The sequence below is a fragment of the Glycine max genome, chromosome 3 (genome assembly GCF_000004515.6).
Source record: "Glycine max cultivar Williams 82 chromosome 3, Glycine_max_v4.0, whole genome shotgun sequence".
In the NCBI taxonomy this organism is placed as follows: domain Eukaryota; kingdom Viridiplantae; phylum Streptophyta; class Magnoliopsida; order Fabales; family Fabaceae; genus Glycine; species Glycine max.
The window spans coordinates 46,541,297-46,556,072 of NC_016090.4; the positions used below are offsets into that span (position 1 = coordinate 46,541,297).

The 14,776-nt window shown below is 32.5% G+C and overlaps 2 protein-coding genes across 3 annotated transcripts; both read left to right on the forward strand.

The window, feature by feature from the left end:
- Positions 1–1,072: 1,072 nt before the first annotated feature.
- On the forward strand, positions 1,073–1,960 carry LOC102664793 (arp2/3 complex-activating protein rickA). Its single transcript, XM_006577289.2, has one exon. It carries the CDS (start codon positions 1,073–1,075, stop codon positions 1,958–1,960), a length of 888 nt encoding a protein of 295 aa, XP_006577352.1.
- Positions 1,961–3,948: 1,988 nt separating this feature from the next.
- Positions 3,949–7,736, forward strand: LOC100788796 (cytochrome b5). Of its 2 annotated transcripts, none has more exons than XM_006576164.3 (4): positions 3,949–4,106; positions 4,220–4,324; positions 6,992–7,058; positions 7,171–7,736. In XM_006576164.3, the coding sequence occupies exons 2-4, from the start codon at positions 4,238–4,240 to the stop codon at positions 7,440–7,442; spliced, it is 426 nt and encodes a 141-aa protein (XP_006576227.1). In that variant the 5' UTR covers positions 3,949–4,106; positions 4,220–4,237; the 3' UTR covers positions 7,443–7,736.
- The last annotated feature ends 7,040 nt before the right edge of the window (positions 7,737–14,776 follow it).

Sequence of the window (14,776 nt, forward strand, 5' to 3'; positions counted from 1 at the left end):
GACATTATTGATAGATAATGTTATCCTGTTTTATTATTAACTCGGGCCTATAAAAAAATTGTTAAGAAATAAAAAAAAACTTTGAATAAATTTTAGTATCTCAAAGACTAATCTTTCACTTTCTTATTATATATTTTGGTGAACAAAAGAAGTAGGTATGCAAGCATAATATAAGAAAAAAATTCTTGGGTTCTTCTGTCCCAAATTAAGAAATTTAAACTTCCACCACTCATTGGTGATTTCCATATGTTTCACGAACATAATAGTAGTATATATTTGCTAAGTTCAACTTTAAACAAATAAAAGCCGCGTTTATATCGAGAATAATTTTCATTTCTTTAAATTTTTTCTTTTCTTCTTTTACACTAAACCACTATTTATACGTCTCATTTGTTCTTCTTTTTATCTGTATCATTCTTCCACTATCTAAATCCAAAAATGGGATGTATAATATTAATAACAACTATCCTAAAGAAAGTTTAACAACAACAAAAAAAATGATCCTAAAGAATAATAGTACGTACTAAATTGAAGGCTAAAAGCATTCTGAACGAAGGTTAATTAAAGAAGAAGAAAGAAAAAGTCATCTCCATAAACAGTGAGCAATAAAGAAACAGAATGACTTCAAATAGACGTACGAAGGATCAACGTCTGGTTTATATAAATATATATAGGTTCTTTACTTCTGGATCACTGAATAGTTTCCATGGTTGGCCCCATTGCCACGTTCGGTAAAGGAAACCGCATGAAGCATCTTGAAAAGAAAGAAAATGAGGTAAAGGAAGAAGGTATTATAGAGCATCGCTCTCTCACTGCTCCAGCAAGCAAAGTCACTAGCAAGACAGTAAAAATGAATGTCATGGTAGCCGTAACGGTTGGATACCAAGCTTACTTTGTGAGCTTGTGTCAGCTGGAAGTGCTTATTGAATCGGATGCTTTGTTTTTCTCTTTATGCTATTGATCAGAATTCACTTTTTGTTTGTTTCAACAAGTTGTTATAGTATTATTCACATTTCCGATGGCTCTATAAATAACATTATTATTATTATTTCCTTAGCTAAAACTAAAAGACATGGCTAACCCACCCCCAGTTCGTCCATGGTTTCGCTTAGCCTCAATTCGCTCTAGCCCACCCCCACCCCCACCCCCTGCACCTGCCCCTGCCCAAGAGCCACGCCTGCCAGCATTTAGAACTGCTTCAGCACCATCATCACCACAGATTCAGCCAACTCAACCAGCTCCCCAGCCTCAAGAACACCCTTCTTCTCAACATAACAGATTCTCCTCTTCTTCACTCCCTACTTCCCCAGAGAATAAAAACATTACCCGTGTTCCCTTGCCAAGTCCCTCTCACTCTCCAAACACCTCACCTCCCCCCTCTCCTCTCGCCCTCACACCTTCCCAGTCGAGGAGCGAGACCATGATACCCGACCAGCCCGAGCCCAAAACCGTGCTAGTCCAGAAAACCATCGACCCCAGGCCCAAGCCCTGGCACAATGCCCGTCACGGACAACACGACACCGTCAAAGAAAGTGAATCCAAGGAGAAGGTTGTTCACCGGAAGCTCTCGGAGTCTGAGGAGTCCGGCATGAGAGTCATAACCATTGCAGGGGAAAACAGAGGAGCGTACATGGAACTCATCCAGTCCCCGAAGAAACACGATCCAAAGTACCTTCACAAGAAGGGGAATTCCAACATCAACGTTGACGGGGTTGAATCCGAGGGTTCGAGTGCCGAGGAAGGGACTGTGAACAAGAAGGATAAGAATCAGAAAGGTACGAGTTCTTCTTCGTTTCCGATGTCTGCGTACATGAACAGCAACGTGCAGTGTGTGAACAACTCGCTGCTGTACCACGCTTCATGCTCCCACCACGACCCCGGAGTGCGCCTCTCTCTTTCCAAGAAACCATTCGGGGAAGGTTTCCATCTCAAGGAACACGCTGATTCCAAACATATATAGTACTAGTGTTGCTTCTTTTCTGTTTTCTGGCTATATATTGTTGGAGAAAATAAAAATAGGTGGAGTGGCCAACTTGGGGGCATGGAATGATTCTAATTCTTGTGCCTGTGCTCTTCACTGCCCTTGGTTGGAAAATACTATAATAAATATCTATCTATGTTTGTATGGAAAGAGATTCTGAACATACCAAGGGGTTGTGTGGTGATCCTTTGTTATTTGTTAATTCACACAGTGCTCTTTTTCAATAAATTTGTATCTCTATAATGTTGTGTTAACAACACATTTCTAAAAATTATCTCGTGTTCCACTTTATGTATTTCACTCAAATATAGCACTTTTTCCATTCTGGTCTTTCGTTCCGAGCATATTATTTCCTTACCTTTTCAACTATTTTTCAATCTCTCCTTATGGAAAACGATGCTGAAGCCTTTGAAAACAATATATAACTTGACTAAGAAAGATAGTCGAGTTAAGTCAATTAAATTGCTACCTAATTCAACCCTTTGCAAGCTGCATGCTAGTTGATAACTTTTTTTTCTTTATGCAAAAAATACTTAAGTCATATTTGAGACGACGAAAAAAGTAACACAATAACAAATAATAAGCACCCGATATAAATCTCTACAAAATTTAAGAACTTATATGGAGTAATAACAAATACTATATTGTAGCAACTATAAAACTTGCAAGTACAAATAGCAACAAAAAACTTGCAAGTAAAAAATAGACATACATTTTTTTAACGCAGGAAATCCTCAGATAAAAATCACAATCAGTCAATCAAATTCCATTACAATAAAAAAAATAGGCATATAATAGGGTCTCAAACAAGTCCACAAATTCTACTCATCAATTAGTTAAACAATTAATATTGTGTTTGGTTTAATGAGTATAAAATCATGATGAGTTTACCATAAAAATAACTATTTTATTACTTCTAAAAATTATAGTGAGTCAATCCCAAATTAAACGCACTAAAGCAACAAATATAGAAAATCAATAAAATGAAAAAAAAAGGTAGAAAATTCGTTCATATTGTGAACTAAATAATTCTTTTCATAGCCAATGGTCGGATCCTTGAATTTAAAAATAGTCTTATTTACTGTATTTAAATACAATTTTTATATATAATTAAGTATAATAATTAACTATTTCATAATTAATCTTGAAAATATTTTGTACAGTTAATTCAAATACAACTACATAAAGATAATGTAACTACCCGGTAGGCCGTAGGGGAGTAGGTATAGTAGTTATAAAGATAATAATTAAGCTGTACATATATATTTTTGTTGATTCTCATAGTCACCGATTAAATATAGACATTTTCAGTAAAAAAGAAGAAGTTAAATATAAACATTTTACTCTAGTTATATTGAAAAGATCAACTTTTTGTCATACTAATTTATCTCAATCTGAAATTAATTTTAACGTATTCCAGTCTTAAAAATTAACTTTATCTATTTTTTATCAGTAACCTTATCTATTTTAAGAATAAGTTTGTCTGCTCTAATATTTTTAATTTATTCCTTGAAAGCTTATATATTTTAACAACTATATATTTACTAAAAAAAATTTACTTAATAATAATTTTTTATATAATATAATATTGTATCCATAACGATATTGTTTATTTTAAACATGTACTATAAATTATAATTTAATTTAAATAATTCAGTCTCACTTCATATTTTATTAAATTTAAATCAAATCAAACTTAAATCTACATAAATGATAAATGATGCTAATAAGGTTTTAAATGAAGTTAAAATAAATCCTATAGCATATCCTAAAAGTACACCGAAAATCTATTACACAAAACACCTGCAGTTATATTAATTTTTTTTAAAACGTGCATATCGATGCATCCAATATATTGGTAGAAATCCATCTCGTGGAGCGCATGGGTTTTAATATAATATAGTTCAGTGGTTCAATTTATGTGAAATAAAAACAAAATGTTAGCTAACAAAGTAAAAATAAAATAAAATTAGAACGCATATTTAAATATTAACTTGCTTTTAGAAAATACTCTTATTTATATATTTTAAAAAAATGATGGAGTACGTAAAGTATGAGCAATTAATGTTCGAGCTATCTAGATCGGATCCGATGTGAAACAATAATTTGTGAGGTAGACAGACAGGTAGTGCTTTGAACAAGAAAAAAGTTGCGCTGTGTTGCCTATTGTTTTCTGTATTTAGATTTTTTCGTCAACTTTTCCGATTTTTTCCTCACTTGTTGTGAATAATCTGGCAGAGGCGGCAGCAAATAAGAATGGCTTCAAATCCCAAACCTTTGACTTTTGAGGAGGTGGCTAATCACAACAACAAAAAGGATTGCTGGATTATTATCAATGGAAAGGTCTGTTTCTTCTTGATCTCTTTGTCTTAGTTGTTCTCTTTCAGTTTCTGGGATTACCATGATGCGTGCTAAATGCTTGCACGATGGCTCGTGTAGAGGGTGTGATGGGGTGCAGAAGCCACATGTTAATCTCCAATACAGTATATTAAGCTTATCAAGTGAATTGCTTGATTTGTTGAGATTAGTGATCAAAACAAAATGTAGAACCCAAAAATTCATCTCTGCAATACAAATACAACGTTGGAACAGAATACAACCAGATTTGAATTTGGAAACCGGACCCAATAACCTCAACAAAACAATTATACCTATTATGAAGAACAGCACAATTGCAACGGAAGTTGTTAGGCCTGATGTTATCCCTTATTACCCTCCTTCAAGTTGGAGAGTGAAGATTGAGATTTAAGAACTCCCAACTTCGCCAGCGGGTCGTGAAACTGTCTAGAGCCCAAAGCCTTAGTAAATACATCATCTGGTTGCTGCTTGCTAAGAACATAATTAGTAGCAATGATGCTGGATAGAAGATGCTCATGGAAAATGGGATTCATTGATATATGAAGTGCTTATTGATTATAACAAAAGAGTGTTGTAGAAGTCTTACAAGGGACTTGCAGAGAACTCAATAAACCATGGACGTAAATGTCTCTCTAAAATCTTCTTCAATCTATGTGTATCCCTTTGCAACCAAGCATTTTTATATTTATCAATCTCCCCAATTTGCCTTATATTTTATCTTATAAACCCTCTTGCATCCCACTAATTTCTTTCCTTCAAGTAGCAGTTCCATGATACATCGTTTGGAACAATGGCACACATCACAACATTCCAATTTATTTCCATCAAATTGAAAACTGAGAGATCTACTAGTAGTACGATAATACTTGCCTTTGAATTTAATAAGCACTTTTTTATCACAAATAACCCTGATGTCTTCTTCATTTTAGTCTTTCCGTTTGAATCTTGTGTGCGACACATCTTCATTAATTTCTCCACTATTTTGTATTATTGATTCCAGATATATCAACTTAGAAACATGTGGTATGACACCTTCTTCCAATTTTATTTCCAAGTCATATTCCTCTTGTCTCTTGCTAAAATTGCAATGAATATACTATGTCTTATTCCTGCTTAAGCGAAAGGTCAAAAACCCTTTATTTCCAATGTATGTCTCCAAATTTGAAGCTTGAGGTCAATTGTTGCCCTTGATTCCTCAATCAAAACTATATCCAATTGCAAATAAATTGAGGAATAAAGAGAACATTATGCAACTTCATAATGTTGTTAAGGTTCATGCATCCCATCTCAACTACCACAAGATCTCCTGTTGGAACAGTTATATGTAGTGGCTCATCAAGATATTGGTATGTTAGAAACAAATTAAAGGGTATATATATGCAAGAGGACCATGTGTCCAAACTCCAAAGTACCTAGGTATTTTTGAACTGGTAGATCACTCATACTAAAACCCACTAGCTCTCTCTCGCATACTCTTGGGCAGTAGTCTGCACATAAATTCTAATACATGATTGATTGCTAGCTACTGGCAAGTAGACAAAGATTATTGAAAATTTTCAGAACTGCTTAATGTAGAATCACATATTGTTACATAATAATTTAAAATTTCCTTTTATTTTTTCCTGAGGTAGAATAACAAAAAGGTGATTACTAAACTGTGCAGTGTATGGTGAATGAGATCTATAACATCATGAGTACTTTAGTAATTATTATGTACTGTAAGTTGTCATGACACAGACAGTTTTCAACATGCTGGTGAAGTGATATATTCATTCTTTAAAACGTTACAAAATCTGGACGTGGAAGAATCCCATCTATGAAATCAACATCCTCTCAAGTCACAAGCCGCTCTTGATAGGTTAATAATGTCCTGTGACTCCTATCCAGTATCTTGGATACCCATGCTAATATCTACGCTACCCTCACTGTCCTCTTCTAAGCTAATATCTCCCTGACAGCTGACACCATTTTTAATGGCAACATCCTCAGTACCCTAGGTTTAACATTTTTTTGTTCAAACTATAATTGGTCTAGTAACAGTCCCCGTATCTACTAAAGGATTGAAGTTGGAATCTGAATAATCTTCATATTCATTTGAATAACTTTGAACAATGTCATCGTATCTGATGAATTATCACATTTCCTGTAATTTTTACATCATCTTTATTCCTAGAGAGAAATATGAATTCATCAATGGTTAGTCTAACAACTTTAGGGGCTGCTAATGTTATTACTTGTTAGGCATATAAGGTTGTCAAGATGTATTCAACAGGGTGCATTGGAGAAATAAATTTCTGATTGAGAACTGACTAGTCAATAAAAGAGTGGTGTTTTTTATTCTTCCTGGATAAGCACTATATCGGACCATAGGATGGATCAATTAAAAATTTATAAAGTCTATGATATTAGTAAATTCAATGCATAAAAATGTCATGTTTTGGTGCTTTTCACTGAAGAGGGATAAAAAAAAGAAACTTATCAAGTGGAATGAGATACTTATCCTTACCTTCGTTTGTAAATGTCCAATGAAAGATTCAAGTTGAATTTTAACACAGTATTCTATATTCCCTCTACAATTGGTATTAAAACTTCAACTTTTATGACTAGTATGTCCATCAAATTATCATAATTAAATGCATTCCACTGCGACAGGTGTATGATATCACGCCATTTCTGGATGAGCATCCTGGAGGAGATGAAGTTTTGGTAACGTCAACAGGTTATAAATTTCTCCTTGTTGGCTGGTTCATACTAGTAGTCTGTAAGCCTGGCCAGCGGTGGTAGGAACTGGAAAGGAGTGAACTAAGAATCTCAGCCTTGTTTTTTTACAGGGAAGGATGCCACCATTGATTTTGAAGATGTGGGCCACAGTGATTCTGCCATAGAAATGATGGAAAAATACTTCGTCGGGAAGGTTGACACTTCCACTCTTCCAGCGAAAGTTAACCATAGTCTGCCACAACCTACACAAGCAGGTGGCGCTGGCAATCAATCTTCTGGATTTGTTGTAAAGATCTTGCAATTCCTGTTGCCATTCTTGATATTGGGCCTTGCCTTTGCCCTGCAGTACTATGGCAAAAAGAAGCATGCTAGCACCTCATGAAATATGAAGTTGAGCTAGAGCCGAAGTTTCATTAGGTTTGTTAATTCATTGCCTACTTCAATGCAGTATTAAAGTGGTAATAGACTTTAGTCAATGTTGTGTGTCTGTCATTTAAACTCGTTACCCCACCCTTCACCATGCAGGCCCTTGATGCACTGTGGTGTCTTTGCTCAGTCATGCTAGCTGTTCATTTAGACAAATGAATGATTTTTTTTTTATTTAATCTCTCATGTTTGAATATTTTGAAATGGATTTTATTAAATCAATTGATTGATCCCTATGTTTTTGGGTCAATGATCTAGTGATTTTTTTCTTTCTTGAGATCATGTGGGATTTAGGACAGCAGGGTCGAAAGGAAGCCTTCTCATGAATAATCTTATTTTTTTCCTCTCCTTTTTTCAAACATCACTTCTCACTCGTCTGTTTCACTGCACTCTTCCTTTCTGGTTTTACCGTACTCCCTCACCTATGGTTTCATCGCACTCCTCTCATTTTTCTTTTTATGATTTTTTTTCTTCTCACAATCCTTATGCAAACAAGAAAAGCATAAAACACAAAGTTGATCAGCCCAGTCAATGATCAACATGTCAATATCATAGAAAAGAAAGAAAAAAAATCTAATTAGAAGTTACCACATTATGTTAACTTCATCCCCACCTTAATTTCCATAAATTCAATTTCTTCCCCTTACGCTCAAGCTCAACTTGTTACACAATGCTTCACCTGTAGTGCTCTTCATCATCACAATTCACAACACATCAATTTTTATTTATTGCAGCCATCGACAACTCCTCATGGATGGGGAAGTATAGTGAAACGTGAGGGGGAGTGCAGTGTAACTAGAGCGAGGATTGATGTTTACAAACGTTGAGAGAATAAAACTATTTAAGAAAATTTAATTGAAAAGGGCAGTGTAAATAGCAAAAGCCCTTAATGCTCTAGTAGGCGTTAGGTCTCTCAGCCTGAGCTACTGTTAGCTGCGCCGGTTCTTTATGGCCTTTAGTGGTGTTCACGGGCTGGGGTATACCCGGATCCAATTCAACCAAATTATATTGAGTTGGTTTTTTAGTGTCTGGACGACTCCGATGGGTCCAGCTATGACTCTATCCTATGCGCGGATTGCATAATAAGTTTTATTTTATAACATTTTTCTTAATTCGACCTGATCCATATTATATAATTAAATTTATTATTATATAAATTAATTATTAAATCAAAACACATTAGTTTTTAGCTCAATTTATTAAATTAAATTATCAACGATCTTTTTTTCTTTTTAAGTTATTGTTTTTTACCTTTTTCTTAATTTTATTTATGTTTTCTTATGTTAATATAATATTTTATTTTTATTTAAAATAAAATTATTTTATTAGCATTGAAATCATTAGTTCTATTAGTCAAACATTATAATAATGCGATCTCTTTTGAATGTATTTAGTCAATATATACTTACAAAGTTTTAGACAAAAACAAATTATTGTTCTAAAAATTCTAATTTTTACAAAATAAATGTTTTAAAAATATTCATATTAATCCAACTCGTTTATGATTAGTTGGGTTTATGTCAGTTATGTAAAAAAAATGTCCAATCCCTGCCTACAAATTTTTTATCGGTTGGTTAATTTTTATTTGATTTGTTTGAATTAAATTGGCTGAAAGTTTTTAAAATTAACTTAAATCAACCTAATTAAATGTGGTCAACTTGAATTTTATTTTACTTAAAATTTGAGTCAAATCAATTAATCTACACCCCTTCTTATAATAATTTATTCTTTTTTCCTTTTTTATTTTTCAAATTCTTTAATTTAAAAAATAATATCTCTTGGCACATATATAGTGGTGTGATCCCAGGTTTGACTTGATGCACGAAAAAAATAATAATTAGATTGGTTCTAATAAATTAATTAAAAAAAAAAACCGAAACTCGATCATAGACTGGTAGCGCGCACAAATAGTTGAAAGTGAAACTGAACTACTCAACGTCTCAACCCATTAGCAATATCTTTGTTTTTATCTTTTATACTAATGTAAACATATATGTGAATCTAAATTTGATATTTTATGCTTTAATTCATTTTTAGTTTTTTACATGTATCTTTTAAAAATAAAAATGCAAATGGATATAAAACCAATGACTTCATCCGACTCGAGTCAATAAATTCTATAAAAATTTATGGAATTTTTTATATAGTTTTCAAATGATTTTACTTTAAAAGAAAATTCAATTGAATGTATAATACTTTGAATACTCTATTTTTTTTAGCAAATTAGACAAATATTCCATCAAATTTTGACATATTATACACACATTTCTTCTATTTAACCATTACATAAACACCCATTATTGTGAAATTTCAATTATATTAGAGGGTGTTTGGTTTGGTTGTTTCTTGCTTTCATTTTCACTGAAAATAAAAAATGGTGATGGAAATGTGTTTGGTTGGATTTTTGAAAATATTTTCAGTAAAAATATTTTATCAAACGAACCAAAAAATAAAAATAATAAAATCTCGTTTTCAGTTGAAAACATGAACCTCATTTTGGATAGAATGAAAACGCAGTGACAATGAATGTAATTTTAAGCAAATCTAAAAATACATTTGCTTCCTTTCCTTCACACACTTCTCTCATTCGACAAAAAATAGAGCGCACAAGAAGTCAAATAAAAAATGTTTTTAGAATTCTAATCTTTTGAAAATTAAAATAGTTATCAGAAAATGAAAATAGGAAATGAAAACAGAAAATGAAAATACAAAAATACCCTTGCTAGTTACATAATCATTTAAATCATACATTTTAGGGGTTGTTCATGTTTTCGTTGGTTTTTGTTTGATTTCTATTGGGCAAATCGATTTCTTCATACTATTGTTTGATTTCTTCATGCCTTTCTGAGTTATTGATCATGGGTCCTAGGTTTCATTTGCATTTGTACTGAAGGTTTCATAGTTGGACACAAATCACAATTTATCTCATAATTAGGTGTATTTTTTTTGTTTCCTTTTTGTATCTATTTGATGCGATTTTTGGGTTGTTGGGTGTTATTTTGTGATATTGGTTGTTGTTGTTGTTGTTGTTTATCATTTATGGAGCATACGCATACAATGGCCATCAAATCCTAACACACGGAGATTGTGGTTATCAAACCTGAGAGGGAACTCAAATCAAAGCAGAACACATTTTTGGAGTTTCTAATTTGAGGGTTTTAGAACGTGTGAGGGAACAACAAAATGAAGGGTTTGAAAACTACGAAGGATAATTTCGACATTTCACAATCACACCAATAATGCTAATTAACATATTCAGCTAGGGTGTGCAAAAAAATACATTTTAAGATAGGAAATGCATGTGTAATATGTTCAACTTGAGGGATGTTTATATAATTTGCTATATTTTTTTTCGACAAATATTAATTGTTGATTTATTAATTTTTTGTTAGTGGAAGAGACTCAAACTCACCATCTTTCCCTATCTCTTTCCCTTCCAACCTATCTTGAATACTTTTTTAATGTAAAAAAAAAGTTATATAATTATCTAGCAAAATATTCTTTTATATTCAAAGAATTTGGACATATTTTTGTGTTAGCAATGCAAATAACACATTATTAAATAATAATGGAAAATTTATTTAGACCGAAAATTATCAAAATTAAATTAAGTATTTTGATAATGACCTAAATATAAATATAATCCTACAGTAATATAAATATAATAACAAATTGACCTTTTAAATAATTATTAGTATCATTTTCAAAATCCTTAAATAACAATACAATTTAGAAATCGTATGGATTTATTATGAGAAAGAAAATTTATGCATAATGACATTTTAGACCGTAGGCATTAAATTTTTTATTTATTTCTTCAAATAGAGTAAAACTATTTTATTTAATTGTAAGATATTAGCCATTAATTAATTATAAGATTCTAGCCTTCTAGGCAAAGTTGCTTTTATTTTAATTTTTTTTCAGTTTAAGAATACCTAGGAGGGCCCGATGAGAGCACAAGTGTCCTTGATCGTACGGGCGTAAAGTGACACAAGAAAGGTCAGCGTTGCATCCGATTCTAACCCACTTTTTGTATTCTCTGTTGGGTCCACAAAAGATCCGTTGATGAGGATAGTCAGGAAGATCGAACGGTGTGGAGTCCAACTGAGTGGAAAAGCCAGTGACACACTCTGTGGTATTATATATCCCTCCGTCAAGTGTTTGTGTTCGGAATGCGTTACTCTCCCGATTTGTTGTGTGTCTAAGCCATGACTAACGCTCCAAAGTCTCTGAGATATTCGTCTGTAACCCCCTGCTTCGAGAAACCAAACACACCCTCATATCTTTGGCTCTTTTGATCGAGGTTCCCTTCTATCGAGAAACGCACACACAAATTAACTAGGCTGTTTAATTTGCAGTGATGGGTGCTAGTGGGGCGGAGAAGGGTTTTCACAAGCGGGGAGTGCCCAAAGGGTGTTTGGCAATAAAAGTGGGGCAGGGAGAAGAGCAAGAAAGGTTCGTGGTGCCACTCATGTATTTCAAACACCCACTCTTCATGCAGCTTCTCAAGGACGCAGAGGAAGAGTACGGTTTCGATCACAAAGGAACCATAACCATCCCTTGCCATGTCGAGCACTTTAGGAACGTTCGTGGGATCATTGATAGGGAAAAGTCCCTCCATCTTCGCTGCTTTGGCTTCTGAGTTCTGATCGAAATACCTTCTTCACCCCAAATTATAAAATCGGGTTATTTGAAGCTATTACTGATTTCGTCTTGTAAATTCTTAGCTTTTTTTACCTTTTAATTTGCTTTTCTTAGTTGAGTGATGACGACGCAAGAATGAACGTTACATCTTCCAATTGTAGTTTCCTTGTTATAGTTTTGCTCGGAATCGTAATTGAAAAAAATATGCTTTTTCTTTTTCTTAATTTTCTAGAAGGATTTGTGCCCATTTGATGACAGTGGAAACAATTGACCGAATGTTGGGCCAAATTTTAACGGGTTCTTATTTCTTTTTGAGTGTTGAGTCGCTGAATGAATGAATTTACCATACGTAGCCGTGGCTCATTACAGTGCACACGGCACAAGCTTCTCTGTTTGTTTTTTTACATTCTTCTCTTGTTCAGTTCTTTTGAGATGGTTTATTTTCCTCTGATTTTTTTAATGGTTAATTATATAGTCTTTCAGATAAATTTAATTATATAGGTATTATATTCTTCCTAATTTATAAGTGCCTAAACTTTCTTTTACTTTGGAAGAGAGATACACAATGAACAAGCTAATGTAAGAGAACAGCGTAGTTTGGTTGGATCACCCAATGAACATCGCATGAAAAGTAATGAGAATGTGGCGAAACTGTACCATTGACATCTCAAAATGCTTTTCACGAAGATAAACCATTTGGCAATGTTTATGGAGTGGTTGATATATCTAAATGTTGATAATCCTTATATGAGAAAAAAGTGCAAGGTGAAGCAAACAAGAAATCAGCCACGCTACCCCAAACCCACCGGCGAACCTCCCCACCACTCACTCAACCTCTGCGTCTGAGCTTCATCCAAATCAGAGGCAAAAATGGCGCGCCAGATTTTAGTTCAAATGCCAAGAAGCAATCTTCTTCCTTTGGGCCTCAGCCTAGTCAGTAGCAACAGAAAAAAAAAAAGTCCAAGGGAGGCCACGCACCTCATTAATCGAGTAAACTTTTTATGAGATATAAATATAAGAAATATAAAATAAATCAATTCTTTTATAAGTTGAAAGTTGAACTTGAAGTTTCATAGATTTTTTTGGTCAAACTTTTTTAAAAATTGATGCCAATGAGTTGATTTTAATTCATAAAAAAATGTTTCATTCTTTAATTTTTTTTCCTATAAACAAAACACACACACTTATAAATATCTGATTTATCTAAAAAATATGTGTATGATTTTTGAAATAATATCAAAATATTCAAGAATTTTATAATAAAAATTATCTTTGAAATACTTATAAAATAATATAGAGTTTAATTGTCTTGCATTGATCTACTAACAATGTAAAATAATTTTATACCATGATATAATTATTAATTATCATTGATATGATTTTCAAAATAATTATTATAAAAATTAACAAACTCATATAGATTATAATTAGATAATAGTGTAAAATTATTTTACACACTCTCAATGCATAGTGTGTTATCACAATAAAATAACTATAAAAAATATTTTTAAAATATATAATATATTCATCAAATATGAAGAGGCCTTATTTTCGTCCCGTCTTTTCAATATTCATTTCCCCCCAAATATTTGATTAGGCATATTCATAATCAGAATCACAATTTGGCATATGGAAACAATTCGATTAACTAGGATAATTTTTATAATGACATTATTTTGAATCATCATAAAATAAAATTCTAAATAAAGGCGATGAAAAATCCATATTAAATACAAATTAATTAATTTTTACTTTGTAGTCTTTTTTGGCATTCATAAAGTCACGTAAGAACATGCCATCTTCAAAATATAGGTCAAGAGGAAGGACTTATAACATAAAACTGACTCAATATTTCCCAATTTAGCTTTGTTAATTAGCGCATTTGATTAATTAAATTATCGCAATCAGGGATTGGACGGAGAAAAGAACAAATATTGGAGGATTGAAGAGAGTTGTCACCAAAATTTTATTTTGTTTTGAGAAAAATTCATTTTAATGCTGCAAATTAATACAGTCTATTTGTCCACTAAGAGGCAAGTTTTTCAGCCCAAGTATAATTTAGCATTTAGCGCATTCTTGGGCCAGAGGCTACCTCTGTTTAGGATCCTTATCTATTAGTGTTCTACCCAAAACAAATAACCAGTTAAAGTTCTAAACATTCAAATTCAAGATATAAATAGAGAAGAGAGATCACAAATAGAGGTACTAAAATTTTGAGTGAAGTTAAAGAAAATATTCAATATATTTTTTTATCCGCAGGATTATCAAAGAATTTATAATAACTTAAACTACTTAATATATAAATAAATGTATTTTAACGTAATTTAAAAAAAAATGAATCGAGCTGATTTCAATTTTTTTTAATAAGTTTGATTTTATATTCAAATATTGGTTCTGAACTAAATTAGATTTAAATCATTTTTAAATTAATTATAAGAACTAGACTGCTTTCAAATTGGTTTTTGAAATATTTCAAACTGGTTGTTTTCAAATTGCTTTTTTAGACCAAGTACCAACCGGTGTTTTCCTCAACTCCCAATTTGCATTTGGCATTCGTAGGAAATAGCATCGCTCAATATTCAAATATCATGACCGGTTGAATTTGTTTTTAATGAGAAACGAAAGAAGTTAATGAAAGTAAATAAA

What these genes read in the sequence shown, in the direction of transcription:
- LOC102664793 (XM_006577289.2), top strand. Translation starts at nt 1,073, where the DNA reads ATGGCTAACCCACCCCCAGTTCGTCCATGGTTTCGCTTAGCCTCAATT.
- LOC100788796 (XM_006576164.3), top strand. Translation starts at nt 4,238, where the DNA reads ATGGCTTCAAATCCCAAACCTTTGACTTTTGAGGAGGTGGCTAATCAC. An exon ending in GGATTATTATCAATGGAAAG is followed by an intron (nt 4,325 to 6,991) that starts GTCTGTTTCTTC and finishes CCACTGCGACAG; the next exon opens with GTGTATGATATCACGCCATT. An exon ending in AGTTTTGGTAACGTCAACAG is followed by an intron (nt 7,059 to 7,170) that starts GTTATAAATTTC and finishes GTTTTTTTACAG; the next exon opens with GGAAGGATGCCACCATTGAT.